This window comes from Xiphias gladius, chromosome 24 (assembly GCF_016859285.1).
Source record: "Xiphias gladius isolate SHS-SW01 ecotype Sanya breed wild chromosome 24, ASM1685928v1, whole genome shotgun sequence".
Lineage (NCBI taxonomy): Eukaryota > Metazoa > Chordata > Actinopteri > Istiophoriformes > Xiphiidae > Xiphias > Xiphias gladius.
In genome coordinates, this window is record NC_053423.1 from 4058179 (window position 1) to 4080500 (window position 22322).

The window sequence follows — 22322 nt, forward strand, 5'->3', positions numbered from 1 at the left end:
ACGGCCGCCTGCTTTAAAATGGTGAAACTGATTAATTATCACATTTAAACAGGAAAATCAAAAGTTAGACTTCGCTTTAGGATTAGGATTAGCTTCCACTTCTAGGATCATTTTTTTCAGATATAATCACACTGCTCTACGCTTCAGCATTCAAAATGTATTCAAATGTTGCAGAATGCCAGTGTTTCACAAATGAAACCACTGATCGGGATACAGATAAGACGTACAACCGACGAGGTGCAACTTCACGAGTAATGTGTCTCATAATGGAAGGTGTCGCAACATGTGCAATACTCTTCCGTCATATGTTGCTAATGAAGTGACTATAGTCGCAGTCATTTAAGTTGGGTTGCAGATGAATTTTGTCAGGGTTTACAAGAGCGTGAAAATAAGGCGAGCGCTGCTCAGCAGGAAGTCAAGCGCCATCAGCGAAGTGCGCATGTGCCGCAGCTCTCCACAATCTACGGGTGTGTTTCTCTTCATAAAACGGTAAGGGCAAGCTAATTTCTAACTACGTGATTTGAAATATACTTGGCGGTAAAATACCAACCGCTCTTCGGACACGAACGGTCGCTTTAGCCGGGGGTTTCGTGTATATTGCGGAGGGGGTTCAGCTTGGCAGGCTCGTACAGAATGGAGGGGCAACGCCGTCGCCGTGCCGTTGTTTGCTGTACGTGCCGCCGCACAGGGAGACGTCATTTTGAGGGGGAGCGGAGAGTTAAAATGCAGAGTTACGAAGGGACGTACGATTCATAGACAAGCGGCACGTAACCGTCACACTGTAAATGCAAAGCTTTACCCGTCTCGGACAGTATAGTTCACAATATTGTCCAGATTCCCACACATCAAGTTACGCCCTTGCGTTAGCCATAATGGCTACCGCCGAGCCTAGCTGTGTGGATCCCAACAGCGAAATGCAGTCAGCTGCCCACTGCAGTCTTCATAACCCACCCAACTTTTGGAAATAGAAGTTTTTCTTTCTGCAACAAAACGGATGAGTTTAGCACTAGCGTCCCCCTTGAATGCTCTACTAACCCCATGTCAGTTAGCATCCCCCTAACTCACCCAAAACTGCGGTTTCAGTTCTCCGGTGCGCGGGGAAAACCGCCATTCTAACGTTACATTTTTGCTCCAAAATTGACAGTTTTGAGAAGCGGGATTGCATTGCCAATTATGCAACTATAACCTGACAGAACAGGGATTATGTTAATTTCCCAGTCATTGTGGTTTTGCGATAAATGTAACCCCTATGTGCACACCACGTAACCCGTAATGTTGTCGTTTTATATCCAGCTAGTTAATATTGCTTGCATTAGTTCACAGACGGAAGAAATTTTGATTTTTTTTTTTTTTTTTTTTTTTTAAATTAGTGGATATAATGTTATGTTATGCTAGACTGATTTTGCTGAATTCGTAAATTTTAACCTGCTAGCTCTGTTTCTCAGCTCGCAAGAGAATGTTAACGTAAAAAATGACAAATTTTCTGAATGATGTTTGGTTAATGGTTTTTGTTCATGGTTGGGTGGGTGAAACATATAGTATTTAGCTAGTGACTAACTTATAGCAGATACTACTTTTTGTTTTTGTTTTTCAGCTGTTCTAACTACAGTATGTTACACCATGCCTACATGTACAGTATGTCTACACTTGGTTTAAAAGTTCGGTTAGTTAGCTGCCTAACGTTAGCTAGTTAAAGTTAACAGCTATTCTAAAGGTAGGCTATTTAAAACTAGGTTTTGAGTTCGGATTTCTAGGTGCTTCTTCGTGCAGTGTGTTTCTCAATCCCCAAAGGCACTTAATTGTGCCTAATTGGTCTTATTTTTAATTCTGAAAGTAACTTTGACTTAAACGGGTCTTTATCTCAAAATAACAAAAAGTAGTTTTGAATCTCCACTTCTGCTTCTTCAACACACGAAAATCTACAAAATACATAGGTTTCATAACATCATTCATTTTATTTATTTTTTTTTTCGCATTCCTCCTTCTTCAGATGAACAAACTCCTGGACAGCTGTTCTGTGAAAGCAGTCCCCCTCTGGAGTCTACTGTGAGTGTGATGGCGACCACCGACGAGGTCACTGTGTCCATGGGGGAGGTGGTAATGGTAAAGGCTGAAGGGGAGGGTGACCCCAATGACCCCAATAAGACTCAGGTCATCCTCCAGCTGCAACCGATCACCTCTGGGTATGTCATGAAGCAAGGTGTAACCTGATAAAGACTGTGGTTTAGGCTAGGATGTGGACTAAAATTACAGCCGAGTCCGTTTCACAACAATTTAAAACGACAAACAAAGCTACAGGAACGCCAGATGATCAGCCATTATTAAAACCTAAGTAGATACTTAGAGCATAGATAGACATTATCCTCTGTATTACCTAGAAGAAATGTGAAAATGCCAACTGTTTTCTTTTCAGAGATGAATCTGCTGAAACAGATGCAGCTGTTATGGCTGTTGAAGCACATCCAGGTAAGAGATTATCAGAAAGAAGTTTAGACAACTTGGAAGATTTAGTGATTCATACATTTTGCAGATTATATAACAAAAAGAAAGTTTTTGGGTTTTTTTTCCCAGTCTCTTCATGTTTAACTGTTCTGTATGTTTTCATTCTTCTAGAACAAACAGAGGGAGATGACGTAGAAATTGGCTGTCCCATAACATGCGGCGACAGTAAAGCTGTGTTGCTAGTGAAGAAATTTGTGTGCCCAGGAATCAATGTAAAATGTGTGAAGGTTGGTATTCATTGTGGTTTTTAAGTCCACATTGAAGCAAAATGGCAACTAAACCAGGGTTTCACTGTATTTTGAGTGGAAACATGTCACAGGACACAAACTGTATTATTAAAACACTTAAACCAAAAAACTGTTACAAATGGTTGTTACCAAACATTACTGTACATAGCTAAATGGCAACAAAGTCACCGAATAGTCAGTCACTCAGCAGGAAATAAACATGTACTGTTAACATGTGTCCCAGAAAACCTGGATTGAACTACCTATTTATTCCATCTCACTTTAAACTTGTAAGCCTCTAATAGCTTTGTGCTGATTACAACTATAAGTGGGCATGTACAACGGCTGACTGAGTTGAGTCAATCATGAATAATGAAATATAATGAATGTTCTCTTTTAGGCTTAAAATATTTTTTTTTTTTTTTTTTTAGGTTTTCATGTGATTTTTTTTTTCCAAACAGTGTTATTAATGAGTTGTATTGAAAAGACGCTTACTATAATCTATGATAGTTGGTCTAGCTGAATCAGCTAAGTAGAGCAAATGTCCTGTACAAAATAATAAAATGTTGACTCAACAGCGCAGCAAGGCTCACAAAAGAAATACAAACAAGTGGTGTGAAAGAAGGTAGGCTGCTCTCAGCATTGAAAAATATAGTAGATTAGGCTGTGAAAACACAAGTATGAACTAAATCAATCCACGGCAAAACGGTATGCACAGCTTTATCAAGTTGGTGCACTTGTTGGACCAAAACATAACTTGCTTTTAATGCATAGTAGTAGAATATGTAATATTAAAACATGTAAAATGACTCATTCATTCATTCATTCATTTAGTCATTTATTTATTTATTTATTTATTTATTTAAACAGTGACAGTAGAAATACAGCCCAAAAAATCAGGGAGGGAGACGGGGGGGGGTAAGACATGCAAAAAAAGTCCCAGTTCAGAATCAAACCAGGGATATTGCGGTTATAGGCTAATGTGTCTTCACCATTTGGTGACTGGACGCAAATCACTTGACTTTTGAGTCTTCAAAAATCATTGAATTTATTTTCTTAAAAAGGTTCTTAAAAGTTTTAAAAGGTCTTAAATATTTTCTCTTGCCTGCAATAGGTCAGAAGTGTTAGTTATAAAATGTTTTTGTATGTGATTAAAGGCTGGCAGGAGGTGTTATACACCTATAAATGAAAAGTGAGATTGTTGTGACAGTGCATCGTGCTTGTAGGAGGCTGTGTCGATTTTAGCAAACGTTTAAAAGAACTTTAAATGAATTAATCATTTTTTCATTTGCTAATCCACCCATCCGTTTTTTTCCATTTTATCCTGGTCCAGAACCCCTTCATTAAATTATTACATAATTAGAAATGATTATTTTATACTGCTGTGAAGTACTGACAATAAAAAAAATCATGGCACAGGTATTAAACTGCATTCTATGTAGTATTAAAAAATCTTAAATTTAACTTGGTCAGCCCTGCAAAAATCCTACCCACAATTCAATACACAACAGAAATGTGGCATTTTTAGCTAAAAACGTTGGCAGAAAGTGTCGGGTGGTGTTGCTGCCATTCAGGCAACAGAAAACACAAAAAACAAAGTTAAAAACATTGAAAACTGGGGAAAAAAATTTCTCACTCACTGCTTGTGAAAGTATTGTATTATTTCCTGTTGGTACAAAATGGTTAAGAACATTATATCTCTATCCCAACTGTCAACCTTATTTTGGAGAAAATATTTTAAGGCAGCAGTAAATAGTATCAATTTCAGACACAATGATGGATTCACTTCATCATCAGTCAGTAGTCAATACTGAACAACGCTTGACTGACCCTAAAGCCCTTTTTCTAGCGTATAGTTCTAAACCACATACTATCACTTCAACATAGTAGTTTAACAGTAATCACTGTCTGGACATGATGGTATTGGAAAAGACACTGCTATGATTTTAAAATACAACAGTATTGATGTTTCTTTTTTAAATTAAAGGCCCTTTTTAACAAACCAGTATCAGACTTATCAATACAGTACATAATTTTCCCTGTAGCTATTTCTGGCGTTTTCTTATCTACATTGCGCTTATGAAGTCAGTGTGGTTACTAAACCAGTACTCTCCCCTCTAGTATGAAGACCAGCTGATCAGCCCCAAGCAGTTTGTGCACATTTCTGGAAAAGCCACTCTGAAAGACTGGAAGAGAGCCATCAGGATGGGTGGAGTCATGCTAAGGTGAGGCGACATCAATTTGGATGATTGAATCAAAAGTCATATTTTAATATTCTGAGTGCTGGTTATTAAGACTGCACATTATAACTTGTCATCATCACAGTCTGCATGCAGGCTCTTATATCTAAACATAGATATATGTATAGATATATCTATGCATAGATATTAGATATATTTACATCAGTCTACTCTCAAAAGCCAAGAATGACAAAGTGAAAACATTTTTTCAGAAATTTTTGCAAAGTTATTAAAAATCTAATGTGCAGAAATATATACATCCTTTGCTGTTTCAGTCTGAAAGTGTGGTCAGGTGCAACCTGTTTTCTTTAATCTTTCTTTAAATATGTGTAGAACTTGAATGGAGTTCACCAATGGCAAACGCAACTGACTGGACACACTGCAGTTTAGAAAGACACCTGTGAATACTGTAAAAGGCCCCTAAATTCCCACTGCATGTCAGGACAAAAACTGTGAATAAAAGGAACCCTCTGTAGACCTCCATGATAAAATTGTGGCTTGTCATAGATCAGGGCAATGGTATAAAACCATTTATAAAGCTTTGAGTGGCCTCAATAATTGTGAAATGGAAGAAGTCTGGAACCACCATCCGGCCAAACTGAGTAACCATGCAAGAAGGTCCTTGGTCAAGGAGAGGACCGAGAATCCATCAGTGACTCTAACAGAGCTTCAGAGTAGGACAGCTCGCTTGGAGTTTGCCATACGGCATTTAAAGGACTCGGAGAGCATGAGGAAAACGATTCTCTGGTCTGATGAAAATGAACCCTTGGGCAGAACTCCAAACACTTTGTCTGGCAAACACCAGGCACTGCTCCTCACCTGGATGATACCATCGTTTGCCACTGCATTTAACTGACTTTGTCCAGAAAACAACCAGCAAAACTCTGAACTGCATTTTTTTTGTTCAATGGCACACAGAATGTTGGAGGCATTTTTTGGCATTAGATAAACATGGACTGATATTTTCTGACTCATTTATGTTTATTGGTCTTTAAATACATAAATGCATCTTTCCAGACCTGCAGAGGAGGAGTAGAACCACAGAGTTCATTTATCTCTATGCACAACGATAACTTGCAGTGCCACTCTTCAGCAGCTGCAGGACCAATAGCCACATCAGCTGTCTGCCTCCTAGACATGGTTCAGTTGTCATCGGTTGTGAATAAGTTTTACATCAAACCCATTTCTTACATTTTGATCAAAACACAATATATCGTATGATTGGCTGTATTACCACACAATATGAGGAAGCAGAGACACTGTGACAAGACAAGCAGCAGATGTCTGGGAACGCACCTTCTGTTCGCACTAATTTCAACATTTTCACTATTTGTGAAAGAGAACAAACATACTGTTGTTTTTAAAATTTTACTGACAGTAAACGTCAAGTTTTACAAATACAGTAGACTATTATGGCTACAAGCTTCTCCTTTTGTCACCCAGACTCCCTCCAAAAATCCAGCAGTTTTTCGACTTCATATCCTTCGTGAACCGCTGTCTACAACAATTATTGGTGCTTTCTTGTGAACTTGGTATGTAAATGTAGTACATCAAACTGCTGTTTTATGAAATGATAGTTTGCCTGTCTATTTCTTTCCTTCATACTGCACGATACTTTTAAACTGAGTTTAAATTGGGACATCTGTGACCAGTAACTGCATCGATGAGGATTACTTCCGTATAATCTTAATTGACTTGAATTCTGTCCAATCAGTCAATAATGTGAAATGTTGTTGTGTTTAATGTTTTGCTATTGTGTTTTTGACACCAGAAACTGGCTCCTATCTGTATATGGCACCCTTTTTTCTGTTGCTGTCTTCAGGTTTACAGTATTTCCAAGAATAGTTTAGAAAAATATGTTACAGAGCGGCTTTAAATACAGATATTGTATTCCACTATTGCGCTACTTGCATTGTGGGATGCTTTTTACTGTATGTGCTTTTTTTAATCTACTCAGATTTTATTCTTACTACCGAGGCTATTTGTGTGGGCAAGCCCTGCACGAATCAGTTGTTCCACTTCACGCAGTACACTGGCAGTACATGCTAGAAAATGCATGTATCTTGAAACGATGAGAGATGCCTCTGATTGTAACAAATTATGCAAACCTGTGTCTGTCTTTGTTTTTGTTAAGGAAAAAAGAAAAGATGATTTTAAATATATATACTGCCGACACATTGTAAATTTAGAACCAACGAGTTTTGCCTCAAATCAAACTAAGCCTTTATTTTTTCATCTTCTGTTTTGTTACCGTTTGATACAATTTTTAATTTCTACTCTCCAGAAAAATGATGGATTCAGGTCAGCTTGACTTCTACCAGCACAGCACACTGTGTACCAACACGTGTCGCAGCACCAAGTTTGACCTTCTCATCAACAATACACGGTTCCCTCCAGACGGCAGTGGACTTAATACACCCACGTCCTCTCAAGGTGAGAACATCCGAAGGTCGTGACTTGTCAATGCCAGTTTATGAAAATCTGATATCAACCACTAGGATTATGTATTGTTTAGATTGGTGTGATTCTGATTTTGTTCCATCAATCTTGTTTTAGTTTTTATATATTGTATAAGAAAGAAAGCAAAATCCACATTTATTTTTTTCAAGGAGATTTAGGCTTCAATAAAGTCATTTGTCTTAAATGATTAAGTATATTGTGATTCTTCTTGATTAAAAATGAAAAATAATGAGAAAAAAAAGTTATATTTTGGCTGTTTTGCTCTTGTTGTTACCTGGTTTTGTCATATTAGTATTAGCTGATTCTGGGGCATTACAACTATGTACTTGTTCCATTGTAAATGTTAGGAAAAGATCCCATTTTTACAGCAGCTGCAGGAAAACTTCATCATGTTAGACGTCCTTCCTTGCATGAAATGGCACAGTGACTGCACTTTGCTGTGTCATTACTCACTTTTTTTAAAGGTTAGCTTCAGCCCCAGTTCACCATATTTATGCGATATACAGTGAGTGCACACGTAAGTGACAATAACCAATAAGTTGTAGTGGCCATGATTGTAAGGGATGGTTGGTTCTGACTGAGAAGCTGAATAGTTTATCTATTTTGCTGTCCTCAATCAGTAACACTGAACTTTACATAGTCGTTGTGTGTGCTCTCCCATATAAATTGCAGCTCAGGTGGTTCTAGGTAATGGCGGGGCAGTGGGCGAGGACAGACCCGAAGTTCTGAGTGGGAAGGCGGACTGGAGCTCAAGCTCACTGGAGTCTTTAGACAAGAAGGAATCCAATGAAATCTCAGGTCAGAGAGGCCGCACATCCCAACACAGATCATTAATTTCACAATAATGATAACTTGTTGTGCAGATCGCACATAAATAAACACAGAGCACCCAAGCGACTGAGACTACTCTGTTTTGTCTGTCCACAGAGGACACACTGAACTTCTGGAAGGGTATTGCCGATGTGGGTTTGCTGGGTGAAGTGGTGACTAACATCAGCACGGAGCTGCTGGAGCTGCTGAATGGTGTGCAGCAGCTCAGGGATCTGGCAGCCTTACAGGACACAGGTACAGAATAACGCTAATGTACACTGGCTGCTGGGAACTGCATCATCATAACAGAACATATGCAGGACTTAGGGCTTGCTCAAAGGTGCATGAATGAATGAAAAGGGAACAAATTCAGCTGCTGGTGGAATTTGAGGGATGAAAAAAACAACATCAGAAGGCTTTTAGACTGTGGCTCAGGAGGTAGAGCAAAGTCGGTGGTTCGATCCCCAGCTCCTCCAGTCCGCATGTCTTGGGCACGATACTGAACCCTAAATTGCCCCCGATGTATCCTCTGTGTGTGAGTGTGTGTCTGTTTTTGTGTGTGTAGAAAGCACTGCATGTATAGAAAAAAAGCGCTGTATGAATGTGTGTGTGAATGGGTGAATGTGGCAGCAGTGTAAAGCGCTTTGAGTGGCTGATAAGACTAGAAAAGCGCTATATAAGTGCAGTCCATTTTAGAATGGCTACTGCTGGTTTGTATAAGAGTAATGACTGAATAGTTAATGGTTCATTTTGTACAACAGCTGAATTTGTTCCTCCTTTCTGACTGACCAAGTGACCCTTTGATTGATTGCCGCACTGATCCCAGATTCCTGTCTGGTAGAGGTGGCGGTGCTCAGTAACCTTGCCCAAGTGTTTGGCCTGCTAGACTCAGTCAAGAAGATCCTGGAGAAGAGGAGGCAGCAGACAGATCCCAGTCAGGAGCAGGTCCTCAGCACACTCACTAGTGAGTACAGAACAAAAACAAGGTTCCTCTGCAGGAGCCGCCTCACTGATTCTCTGACTATGTCTGAACATACTGTTCTTTAGTCAGCTGTCCATTGCTTTTTGTTTTCCTTGGTTGAACTATTTTTGTATCATCATCATCATCATCATCATCATCATCATCATCATCATCCATTCAGCCCACTGGATTTGTTGTTAGGTTTGTTTTTATTAAAAAAACGTGAAGTCTGATCTCAGACCTGGTTGTTAAATGGACCGACAGCAGTTAAAGTTTGACTATTACCACAATAAGCAGATCCCTCTTGGCATCAGTGTTGTCCTGGTCTTCCCTTATCCACCGTGTTGATGTCTTTTAATTTATCATTCCATCGTTGAAATGTGGCAAAAGTTAAAGGTAAAGAATACTTAACTTATTAACGGATTTATCAAAACCGTTATGTATGTACGCTCGTTGTGTACCGTGCAAAGCATTTGAAGTTACACAAAACATCAAATAACAGCTAGAATCCAGTTGTTTGTTTTGAACGTTGTGATGGAAGTCCAAATACCAAGATCATTGGGATGTTTTGGTTAGATGCTGAAAAAAATATAAAGACTCCAGAAATAATGACGACGACTTCAGACAGAATTTTTTAACAAAAAATAATCACTACAATCCAAATTGTCTTACAGATGGTCATTAACTGTCACAGACAATTCATATGAAACTGCATGAAACACAAAATTGAAGAATAATGGACTGTTTTGTCGACTCTTTAGAACACTTCCAAAAAAATGATAAAAGTGATGATCAAAAAAATGATCCACAGCTCACCTGTAGCCTGATGTAAACTGTGTCTCATGTATGCTCTTATTTGTTTTGTATTTAAAGGATAGTTATGGTCTTATTTTTCTAGTTTTGGCTACCAATTCTGTCTGCAATATTAAAACTGTACTTACCAAGTAAAGTGTAGAACAGTTGCAGGAAGGCAGTGAGTAGCATTTATTTAGCCAAGAATTAGCTAATCTGTTGTTTTCCAGTGATGACCAGGGCCTGTATTTATCAAACATCTAAGAATTAGGCCATTAGAATGCTTACGTACCAACTTCAGTGTAAAAAGGTTTTTGGCTCAAGTGACTTAATCGTAGTTACAGCAAAGTTTAAAAGTCACTTTTAAGAGCAATTCTCAAGTGATCACACGATTGGTTTCCTAGAGACCAATCGAGAACGCAATTTAGTCCCACCCACACAGTATTCATGTGATGTACTATAAATCAGTTGTCGGTTGGACAGCCTTCATTTTCAGTCCTGTTATGTTGTCTGCTCTGTGTAGACCTGGAGGTGCAGTTGGAAGAACAGAGGAAGCAGCAGCAGGTGCGAGCTCTTCTCTCCTGCCCACAGCCCGCCAAAAACAAAACTCCAACCAAGCGCCAGACCAAGCGGCCTCGTCTCCAGCGGCCCGCCTCCACCACCACCCTCCTGACCTCCCCCATCAACCAGCAGGCTGCCCTGCAGCCCCAACAGTTCACTGTTCTTTCACCCATCTCGCTGTCCTCTGTGGGTCAGCCGTTCACTGTGGCAGGCCTACCCATTGCCTCCATTGCCCAGTCCTCCAACACAGTCACCCTGCTTCCTGCTGGCTCGCAGCTCTTCACTCGCTACATGGTGACTGGAGACGGAAAGGTGGACACCATCACCTTGCACCCGTCCTCGGGCCTCACACTGGTGGGAACCACGGCCGTGCAGGACTCCAGCCAGCTGGGCACAGTGGTGAGCCCCGTAGAGCTGGTACACCTGAGCCAGCAGACCGGCAGCACAGATGTGTTGCCCATAGAAGGGCAGGTGGTGGACGGCACCATGCTGGTGCAGCAGGAGATGATGCAGGGTGAGGTGGACACTGGCCAGGAGCACACGGTCATTGAGATCAACCCAGCTCCAGTGGAGCAGGCGGTAGGGGTGATGGAGCTGCAACTGACCGGGGAGTCAGGCAGAGACGAGGCCGCCATGGTTGTCCAGAGTGGGATGGAGGTGACGATGGCCGCAGAGGGGGAGGAGACGCAGTGCCAAATGCAGGAGGGGCAGACTGAAGGGGTTCAGGGGCTGCAGTTGGATGCCAATGGACAGTTGTCAGGTGTACAGATAGTTGTGATAGAAGAAAATACTCAGGAAGAAAACAAGGTGAAATGAGACACACCTCCTATTTTATCCAGCAAAGCAGGTATGAACACATACTGAGCTTCACAGACTTGTGAAAGTGTAAATACACCAAATTTCCAAATCCACAATTACACTTGGCCTAAGACCAAGCACTAGGGTAGCCATTTTTGCTTTTGTGTGTGTGTGTGTGTGTGTGTGTGTGTGTGTGTGTGTGTGTGTGTGTGTGTGTGTGTGCGTGTGTGTGTGTGCGCGCGTGCGTGCGTGCGTGCCTCTCAACTTCTTGTTCATTTTTATTGAAACAAAGAGGCATTACAACAAAGGATATTATGTATGCTCCAGTTTTTTTTTTTTGTATTTAAAGGATAGTTCTGGTTTATTATAGCTTGGGTCTTTTTTTCTAGTTTTGGCCATCATTTCTGTCTGCAATATTAAAACTGTACTTACCAAGTAAAGTGCTGAGATCTGGCAATGTAGACATCACTTAAAAGAAGTCAGAACAGTCCAAGGACTTAAAGACAGAAAACGGTAAAATTATTTCTCAAACTGTCTGCTATAACCATCCATCACAGTTTAAAGACTGACTTTGTGGTTCAACTCTGGCATACTGTACTTACTATAGTTTAAGTACAATGAAGGATTTTTACAAACATTTCAGGTGCGCTCACTTTTTTGTTTTTACCTCCAAATAAAGTGGCTAAGATTGGATGTGTCCGACCCCTGGCCCCTTGACCAGTGCCAGGCCTTTGAGCATTTGCCGAAGGGCTGTGAAGATACAATATGGTTTGGCAAAAAAAGCTGAATAATGATTATATTACATTGAACTGATTTTGATCTATTGTATGTCATCAGCACAAGTTCATCAGTCTTTACCTACTTCGATCTGCTGGTGCTGTGTTATAGCTCTTGCAAACAAGCAGCTAACATCTAAAAAGGAACATATGCAGAGTTTGAGGAGCAGTTTGAAAGAGCTGGACAGAAGGTGGGTGAGATGAAAGGCCTAATGTGTGTGTTTTTCTATCCAAACATTAAACATGCTCAGTGGGGATTCAGACTGAAAATAGCCCTGCGTTGAACAGCGCAGAAAGCTGAATTGGTTGGGGGCGTGTTTTTTAAGTTACAGACAGTAGTGGATTGCATTTAAAGGCTTATCAGATTGTAAAACACTGCAAAACAGTTTATAATACTCACAAACAGGACTTTACAACTTCTAAATGATCAGGCTGGCAACTATTTTATCTTTCATTGTGATGATCATGAGTTAAACAGTCGAAGTGCGGCAATCATTTTACAAAGTCATCCTACAGGAATGTTTACCTGCTTTTATTTCACTGGCCATTGCAGCAACTTCTGAACAAAAGTTGAGCCAGGTTCGATTTGTTGCTGAAGCCCTCTGCGGTAGCATCCCCGCTGCACTGACATACGGGCTCATTCGATCCAATGAGAGGGCTGCATTCTCTTTTTGACTCAGGGCTAAATAGATTCTGAATGCTGACTTAGCATCAAATTTTTATTTTGGTCGCGATACCAGTCCTTAAATTGGTCACTATAAAAACGTTGTATGGTGCAAAAGAAGTTTGGGACCCCTGGTTTAGATAATAAGCTAAACATTTTGCTGTTTACAACCTGTGATCATTCACCACTGATATTTCTTTCCTCATCAGAGGTTTAGTTATAAACATGTTGTGTTCCCAGATCTCAGTAATGACACTGGTTGGCGCAGTGGTGTTACTAATAAAAATGATGGCTGAAACTAAGAAAACAGGACCAAAGTTGTAACAAAACAGAATTATCCATTAAGCCTTCATGAACAACCTGAAGAGAATTCACTGTAACTGTGAAGTCTACATGCAGGGCTTTAATGGTGCTGATGATTCATCAGTTCACCTCCTCTTATACTGACTCAGTAGTAGCAGGCTGTAACTTGCAGCCCTCTACTGTTGATCAGACTCATTACCAGTTACGGTGTTGGTGTCACTTGAGGCTGGGATTAATTGCACTGTCCGTTGTGTCGTAGTGTCGCATCCAAGCTGTATTGTTTTTGCACTGTGTGATGTCCTTTTAGGACCAGAGGAAGATGTTTGCAACAATGCCTGCTCTCTAAAAATTTTTTTAGACTTCGGCCATACTGTTGGATATGTGGCGTGTTTCTCTGTGCATAGTTAAATGGCAACAGGCCAAACTCCTCTCATTGAAGCTGTATGGCTTTTGCACTGTCTTACAGGCTTATTACTGCCTGATTTTCACCCACAAAACTCTCTTTCCTAGATTGTGACCATCTATTGCTTTTTCTCAGTATCATAGGTAGCCTGAGCTACTGGACTGACTGAGTCAATATATATAAAAGAACACATATATACTTAATGTCAAACATGGTATGCCAGTGTTTTACACTTGTAAAGTAGTATCATATTTATTAGTTTTTCATCTGGCCTTTCAGTCAAAGGTGCAAAACTGGATGAATTTATGCTCTTAGCTTTCGCTCACATCGGCAAAGACCTGTTCAAGACTTGTGCATTTCCAATAATTTAATTTAACAAATGAGGGTATTTGCATACTGACTTTGTAATGTGTTTTAATATCAGATTAAAACTGAAAGAACAAGTGGGAGTGGTTGTGTCAGTGTTTCACCACCAGAGTGCGCTGTGTGCTCACCCCACTACGGCCTGAAACTGGCGATGGGGGTCACAGCTGCATTTATAGAAGGAGGAAATAGGTCTGCTGCTATAATCTCTGACTTCTCCGTGTGTCAGGCTTATTACAGTATGTGGTGTAATCTGCACCATCATGCGTGCTGTCCATGATGAGCAGGCCTCTCTGGAGGCTGAGCCGTGCTGACAGTGCACCAGGGCTCGCTGGTTATTACATTCCTCTATTCTTGTAGTGCCTAACAATCCTAGATAGACTGTATATGGGAAGGAGATGAGGATTTGGGTTATACAAGCGCGAAAACGGGCACACGCACACAAACCAAAAGGCTGAAATAGACACTGAGATTAACTGGTTTTAGGTGTGTGTGGAGTGCAAAAAAGGAAACATCCCGACATCAGCAGTGTAATGTGAAGCCGCTGGTGGTCAGGTGAGGGCTAAAAGGTTGAGAAATTGAACAGCAGGGGTCCTGGTGGGGTGTAGGAGTTGAGGATGTGTTGTCCGAGTAAATTACATAGGTTTTCCATAGGCTGTAGATTATGTTTTTTTAAATGTGCACAAGACAAAGAAAACAGGAGCAGCACAAGCATCGGTTACATGTTGTAATAGTCTCAAAAAACCCTGAGAAGTTGAAAGGCTGTTAATAGAGATGCCAAAGCAGCTGGCGTTTTGTCGTTATCACCTCGGCTCTAGCAGGTTTAGCATAGAATAGATGCACGGCCCTGACATCTTGCAGTCTGTGTATCGTACAGAAAGGATGGCTTCATGCTCTACAGCATCAGAGGAGGAAAACAGGCCCATAAACAAATTCTGTCATCATATTCTTGGAGATTACACATATGCTTGACTTAAAAAAAATGAAGTGACACAGTGACAAATCATGTGTTGAGTAAGGAAAGGATTTCACTTGGTTTTAAATCACGTTCTTTTAATTTTTCAGGAACATTTACGTAAGCCTGTACATTTATTCAATACATGCTTACTCTAAGCTAGCCTGCCAGTGAACTGGGGCTATTAAGCCAATCATTATGAGGCCTCTAAGAATTTCTTACACCATACTGCAATAACTGCCCAGGTCTAAGACTCAGAATTATGCATAGTGTTTGAAATCTAGTGCCAGAGTAATCATTTAAAACTGAATTCATTTATTTTCTGGCCACTTGGGGGAAGGAGATCAAACTGAAAAAATATATATTATATAAAAATATATATATTATCACCTTTTCAAATTTGTTATGGCTAATGCGTTAGCAAACAATTGACTCTTTACATACAACAGATCTTATAAATAGTTTGTACAAAAAATTACACTTTGCATTGGGAAGAATTATACTGTAGGTCGTCATCTAAGCATTACCGAAAAGGTTCGGTGCCGTAGTTAGCAGAATTCTGCAACAACCTAAAAACTGAGCATGGTATGTTGTTGTCCTGTGTAGTTGACACTGCTTACATATTTGCAAACAATTTCCTGTTTTCATATCCACCAGACATGGAGCAACATTAGAATTCAAAAGTTTACAACCGTGCTAGCAGCTTTGTGAGGCTGTACTTAGGCACGGCTAAATGCTAACATCAGCATGTTAACATGCCCATAATAACAATGCTAATGCACTGATATTTAGCAGATATACTGTTATATACTATGTTCACTATCGTAGTTTAGTGTGATGGCTACACCCACAGCCATACCAGCAGTCTAAAACATTTGGGAACATCATTTTTTACTCACCCTCATTTTCACTACATTTCCACTCATTTAGGTTTAAATTCAGTTAGACAATTTTCGTAGTTAACCACAGTTTGATTTTGACTTATTATTAATAGCATTTTTTGGCATACATAATAAAAGAAGCACATGTATTTAGTTAATTTTGTAATGTCAACACGTAAGATGTTGTCTTTAAGTTAACTTAATATTGTTTTCTTTCCTTTTTTTGAGTTACCATGCTGCTAGTCTTGGGGATTATCTGTGGAGAATAATCATTAGGTACACCCCTAATTTAAACCATAAGAAACAAGAAGTGTGGACTGAAACCAAGGATTTCACTCTGAAACCTAGAGTGAATGAGCAGCTATTTGAAGCTAAGCAGGTTTCAAACCTGTCTTACGACTCTAAAGGAACAATTATAGAGCAGCATTGATGGCTGTAGCTGCTGCAAACAGATTTTATAGACCGTCTTAACCCCTGCTCTTGGTTCCAGTAGTATACAGTTTACTGATGTAACAGTATAGGATTTCTGAATAACAAAATCTCTCAAGATTTAAAAAGAAATGTAGGCAACAGTTACTCACTGCCTCTTGGGGTTGCAAGAGCACAAGGTTACCAGGTGCAGCTGTAGGGCAGAGTGAGGCAGGTGTCATAGGAATTTGAAGAGTAAAAACCTTTGCCACTGTCAAGTAAAAAACTCCTTAACTTTCCTAGAGGTTTACCTTTATAAGGGAGGCATTACAAGAAAGCCAATTAAAAGTCATGGAAAGTCCAAAATGGAAAGGGTTCATCCTTTGGGGATCATGAATGTGCTCAGTTGATATTTCATCTATGCATGTTCAAATTTTGACCTGATGGTGGTGGACAAGGAAAGGTAATTATATTCCCATTTTGTTTTGATATTCCTTGAGAACCAGTAAAAATTGTGGCTTAATCCAAAACCCATAAACATTAGAATTCTTCCTATGAGAACAATAAATATATGTTAAATGCTAGGTCTGGCTTCAAGATAAATTGAGTTTTCAATGATGGAATTGTTGTTCAAGGAGTCCTAATAGTGGTGCTAAATAAGGACAAACAAACACCATAATCATCAGGATGAATCATCCAGTGAGGAACAAGAATACCCAAACTTGATGACAATCTGGCCAGTCGTTGTTAAAGTATTTAGCTTTAGGTCAAAGTGTTGAATACAGGTACACAGTGACTGAATAGCATTACCTCTGTAAGGCCATGATTAGACAGACAACAGTGCTGTGTGAAACACATAGGGCTGCGGTGAAAAAACACAGTGTCATCCTGCAAAAAAGTTGATCTTGGTTCAACTTTTGCTGCGACACAACCCAACGTCATCTGCATTGGGCAATCAAAAATGTTTAAGTGTACATTCCTGGCATATTACTCACCAGGAATTATAACATGGGTTTTAAAATCAATTATAATATTACAATCCACTTTGCAATATCTGTGCATCTGATAAGCCGAGAAACTCATGCATCTGTTGGTCAAACTGGAATTCCTGGATGGTATTTCATAGAGAATCGAAGCAAACTCTCTGGGCTTGCCTCTGTTCCACTAGCTTCTGTAACTCAAGGCATTCTCTCATTCAGCATTTCTTTAAAAAAATGAAGTCTTTCCCTGGGGTTTACTGTCAGTATTCTAAGACAAATCGTCATCGATTCAAAACCTTTGTGATTTTAACAAAGTTAAAACGTCTATTTTGTGAACACTGAATAAGCTACAGCTGCCATGAAAAAAACTATAAGCCATGCAATGTGGGTTTTGTATCCAATTATAAATGGAGGAATCTCTGTGTCTGTATTTCAATTTTCTCAACAACCGCTTATCCGGTCGACTTCAAACCTTGCAGGTGTATTGCTGAGGACCCAAGGGAGTGCAGTGTCGATTCGTGAAGTTTTGTGGATTAGCAGTTCTCAAGAAAGCTTCAAACATCACTTTTCTACATGTTATTTGATGTGAAGAAAAAGGTGGAACTACACTAAGAGGGCAGTGCAGCACCTGGACAATTTACAGCACCCCCTGGGGTCAGCTGAGAACAACAAAGATCCATGCTTTCAATGTGTAACACTGTATTTACTGTGCTTTTCTCTCACAAACCAAGTCTTTTGTGCACAAGATTTAAGGGTACATTTTATGCTCTGTTGTTTTGTTCATCGGATATTTTACCCCTTTCATTGTCTTGTGTTGTATTTACTGTGCATTTCACTCGCAAACCAAGTCGTTGGAGCGCATAGATTTGAGGTGCAGTTTACAAATCTGAGGGCACAGACTATGAATACGAGAGCAAGGCTTATAAACCGTGCCCACAGATTTCTAAACCCAGAACCTACACATTTACAAATGGAGCTCAGCTGCGACGGCATTTGCTAAAGCGTCGCCCTGACACTATAGGAGCAGAGCGAAGCAGCCAACTCCTGCAGTAACAAACAAGACCGACTGACCACATGCACTGCAGCCCACAAAGGATTCACTGGTATTGTAACTTGCCAGCACTGAATGTTTATGAGCAGTGCTATTTGTGGGACATTGTACGGATCCCCCTAGGGTCATCTGAGAAGCTGGATTAGCGCAAGCCAAGCTATCTGCCCCTACCAAAAGGCACATTTTGAACAGGCACTGCATTAGTCCATAAAACTCATCAACACTCTCTCCTAAATAAATTTTTTGTAAATAAAGTAACTTTGTAGTTGTAAACTCTGCTTTCTATAAAATTCTACAGCTTTCAGTTGTCTGTCCTGCTGTTAATGCAGACTTGTCTGAGCTAAGCATGACCCCTCGATTCACCCGCGGACTTGCTTCTTTTGTTCAGCTTTGACTTTTGGCTCACAAATGCCAAGGGTTTATGGGAAATGAATGACATTAAAGGCAGTTAAAAAAAAAAAAAAAATGAGATAATTTTCCAAAAATGATATACACATGAACCAAGCCACACAATACACTGTTGAGAAAGGCTCTGAAACAACAAACCCCCACCACTGTAGTTGTAGGTTTGCATTTCTTTAATGCAGTCCTGTTAGGCTGTTAAGCCAAGCTGCCGGATCACCCTGAACACTCTACTCAGTCTTGCATGAAGGGATTTCTGTCTCGGAGAACCACTGTGTTTACAGCACAGACAGAGAGGCCCTTGTGGATCTTGTCTGATTTTTTTTTGGGCAACTGGGGATGTGAGGGAAACGAATAAAACTCTTGGCAGCGTCTGCCACCATGTGCCACCCCATTTCCTCCCTCTGCCAGCCACGTTGGCATGCGCCTGCAACAGAAGGTGCAACTTTCCTTCTCCCAGACCTTGACAAGCAGAAAGGGAGGGGAGGGCCCCGTGAGCAATGACAAGAGCCCAGCTGATAGACAGAGGTGTTAACCCCATCGTCGGGCAGGGAGAGATAGCGCTGTTCTTGTTTACACACACTGAGGCCAGATTGTCACCTTGTCTGTCAGGGAAACATCCTATCTGCCTCCTCTTATCTCGCCACGAGACAGCCAGCTACTCTGTTGGAGAGACCTGCTACAGTTTTGCATCACCATAAATCATTTCCCTCAGCTATACTATTGTTGCCTCTCATGTTATTTTCCCCTTCACTCTTTAACATAATATGTATTCCTCCCCTGTCCTCAAATAGCATCCACCAACATAAAAACTCGCCAGTTATAGTTGACAGTGACCTTGTGCCCTCATATGGCCAGGAGGTATTGAAGTATATAAATTTCCATACAAACTGCATCGTGAGATGAACACTTAACATAAGTCATAATATTTTTTTTCCCCTTTCATCAAGAAGCGTGCAGCCTATTCATTAAAATATGTTGCAAATGTCATTTTTGCTATTAAATTGTGCTAATTGTTAATCTTTATGAGGCATTTAGACAGTTTAAATGTTACGATCTTGCACAGAACAAAACATCAGCAAAGTGGTTGTTGAACATTTAACTTTAGTTTTAACACATGCAGTTAGTTGTTAGCCTCAGTGTGAGCACTTAGCAAAAACATCAGGATCCAAAAATACAATAGGCAGGTTAAAATGAATTAAAATAAAGCTCAGCGGGAAGGAAGCACACCAGAGTAAATTAACCACACACTGTATACCAAGAATTGAAAGAGCCTGAGGATATGAAGAGGCAGTGTGGTTGTGCTCTTGTGATGATGGACAGTGTTCTGGATATAAATTTCAAGGACTGAGGGGGCGAGAGCAGCAGAGAGAGGAGAGCAGAAGAGTCCCAGGAGTTGAACGTTTTCATAAAATGATGACTGTTATTGTAGGAAGCATAAGTGGAAACAAATTGATGACCAGGGAAGATGATGATTTTGAAAAGAGCCAAGGCTTGTCTGTCTCTTAATCTCATTAAAACACATCAGATAAAATGTCATCAACCGCAGAGCTGGACTTTCCCATTTAAAATTAAAAAAGACACATTTGTGTGTGCCATGGTTTCAGAAAGATAAGACGGTAACACAAGACGGAGAGCATAGGACAGGAAGAGTTTGTAACATGGAGGTGCAGTTAAAGTGGTGCCGTTGTGGCCAGGTAGATGGACTATAAAGGCTGGGAAGATCTAGTCTTGTATGCTTGAATGCCTGTATGAGTACACGTCTGTATGTATGTGTGTATTTTTGTGTAAATATGGTTTTTGTATTGCACAATTGCTGCTTAGTCACAATGAAAGTACTAGAGCACAGAAACCTAAATTATAGAATACTGTAGGTGTTACTTCGATGGTAACTCAAAAAAAAATTCAAAACACGAACAAAGTGAATGCTAGACACAGAACTGGATGTCTTGTCAAATGACTAAACCTCAGTAAAAATCAATTTTTATATCTTTTCCAAAACATGATGTGAAACTTTATTGATTCTTGTTGGGAGAAGTGGGACTTTGAAACAGCAAATACAGTTGTTCAAAGTACAGAAAAAAGACTAGGAGCATATAGTGTAGCAAAGAAATATACTGTGGGAAATGCTAGACATTAAAATACAAGTGGTAATTCTAACTTGCAAGAAACACAGAGATATAAATGAATGAGAAGTGAACAAGACCAATAAAGTTGTGTGCCAGAGCTAGCTAAACAATAAGCTGAAACTCGCTATAAAGCTCCGTAAAGCTGAGAGCAGCTGCTGGATTCAGGTGATGATTCACTGGAGGTTCGTCACTTTCTCACTGTAACACTGTTTATATATGGTCTTGTGATACATTATTATTATTATAGAAATATCACTGATAGTCTCTTAAAGTCAGCATGCTATCATGCTCACCATGAAAATGTTAAAATCCAATTACTCACCATATTATCTTAGTGTGTTAGCATGCTAACATTTGTTAATTAGCTCAAAACACAAAGTAAAGCTGAGGCTAATGGGACTGTCATTAGTTTTGCAGGTATTTGGCCAAGAAATTGAGTATTGGGGAAATTGGTTTCATCCTCTGGGGAACATGAATGTCTGTACAAAATTACATGGCAATCCATCTGATAGTCATGAATAGATGTTTGAAATTTTAATTAGCTCATACTTTTCATATTCTATCAAAAACATAGATGGGTTCAGACTGAAATGAATTTTGCCTGTTTGTTTGCACAAATTTGACCACAACACTGTTTATGGAGTCTGTGTTTATTTGCCACAATGGTACTGACTTTAAAAATGTTAGCTGTAGCTAACTAGCAACAGGCAGGCACTGCTAGCCTGTGTGCAATGTTTGTGAGACAGGTCAGTCTTTGATGTCAAAACTCACCAGGAACCCAAGTTTTTTGTTTTTTTTTTAAATTATCCTCCGGGCACCTCTCTTTTTTCTTTTGATCTCTGCATGAATTGAAGTCATAAAAGCCTCAGAAATGAAATGATTGGTAAAAGGTCAGAGATATACCATTTTCTTCAACTGCACTTTTAGAAAGCAACCATGTACAGCTTTCCTTGTAGTAAAAAAAAAAAAAAGCGAGGAATGGTCTTACAGGTGGGATTTTTCTTCACCTAATAATTCTCTCTTCATCCCTGTTTTTATAAACTCCCACAGACTTTTCTAGCATGTCAGATCCAAAGCAGGACAGGTGCATCTGTCAAAGCCTGATCGAAGCCAGCATCAGTCATTTGACGGAGGCGAGAGGTGTGAAATGATGTGCTGTTTCAAGTGGAAAAGATAGGATTTAGTGCATGACGTTTTGACGTGATGTGTGATGTTGGATCACAATGAATGCAGATCATAAAGTGGGGCTGTGGTAAAAAAAAAAAAAAAAATCGAGTCCACACTAATTTAGTGAAACTCTGGTGCTGGGTATTGTCAATGGGATACCCTCTTCTCACACAGAATGTGACAGGTCAAAACCTGACAGATAAAATACCAGATTTCTCCTTAAAAGCAGTAATTGGAAACTCCTACCAGGGGAAATCTTGACTCACCAACTATTGCTGAACTTATTCACCACCACAAAACTACCTACTGCTGTGTTCAAAGTCAGAGCTCAGTCTTCCTAAACCATGAAAAATAAAATAAAACAGTGGTACGAGTTCAAATGTAGACTATGACGTCAAATAAGGGCTACCCACAAAGCCACCAGATTTTCCAACTATCCTTTCATGATGATGATATGGTTTGATTTTCAGATGTTTTTACACCTGTGCA

General features: G+C 39.9%; 1 protein-coding gene across 6 annotated transcripts; it reads left to right on the forward strand.

Annotated features, from left to right (window-relative positions):
- The first annotated feature begins 262 nt into the window (after positions 1–262).
- Positions 263–18713, forward strand: gmeb1 (glucocorticoid modulatory element binding protein 1). Of its 6 annotated transcripts, none has more exons than XR_005706756.1 (11): positions 537–670; positions 1991–2183; positions 2414–2466; positions 2614–2729; positions 4851–4954; positions 7254–7402; positions 8102–8227; positions 8357–8494; positions 9066–9203; positions 10516–12318; positions 17564–18685. XR_005706756.1 is itself a non-coding variant. In XM_040122363.1 (11 exons), the coding sequence occupies exons 1-10, from the start codon at positions 634–636 to the stop codon at positions 11367–11369; spliced, it is 1908 nt and encodes a 635-aa protein (XP_039978297.1). In that variant the 5' UTR covers positions 537–633; the 3' UTR covers positions 11370–11400; positions 12189–18713. The 6 variants fall into 6 exon arrangements, 5 of the variants coding, with proteins under 5 accessions (XP_039978301.1, XP_039978297.1, XP_039978298.1 ...); XM_040122363.1 differs by having other exon boundaries at positions 10516–11400; positions 12189–18713; XM_040122364.1 differs by having other exon boundaries at positions 10516–11400; positions 17564–18683.
- The last annotated feature ends 3609 nt before the right edge of the window (positions 18714–22322 follow it).

Bases quoted from the DNA above. Each gene is read 5' to 3' on its own strand.
- gmeb1 (XM_040122363.1), top strand. From the start codon at position 634: ATGGAGGGGCAACGCCGTCGCCGTGCCGTTGTTTGCT. The intron at 671-1,990 runs GTACGTGCCGCC...CTCCTTCTTCAG, and splicing joins TCGCCGTGCCGTTGTTTGCT to ATGAACAAACTCCTGGACAG. The intron at 8,228-8,356 runs GTCAGAGAGGCC...GTCTGTCCACAG, and splicing joins GGAATCCAATGAAATCTCAG to AGGACACACTGAACTTCTGG.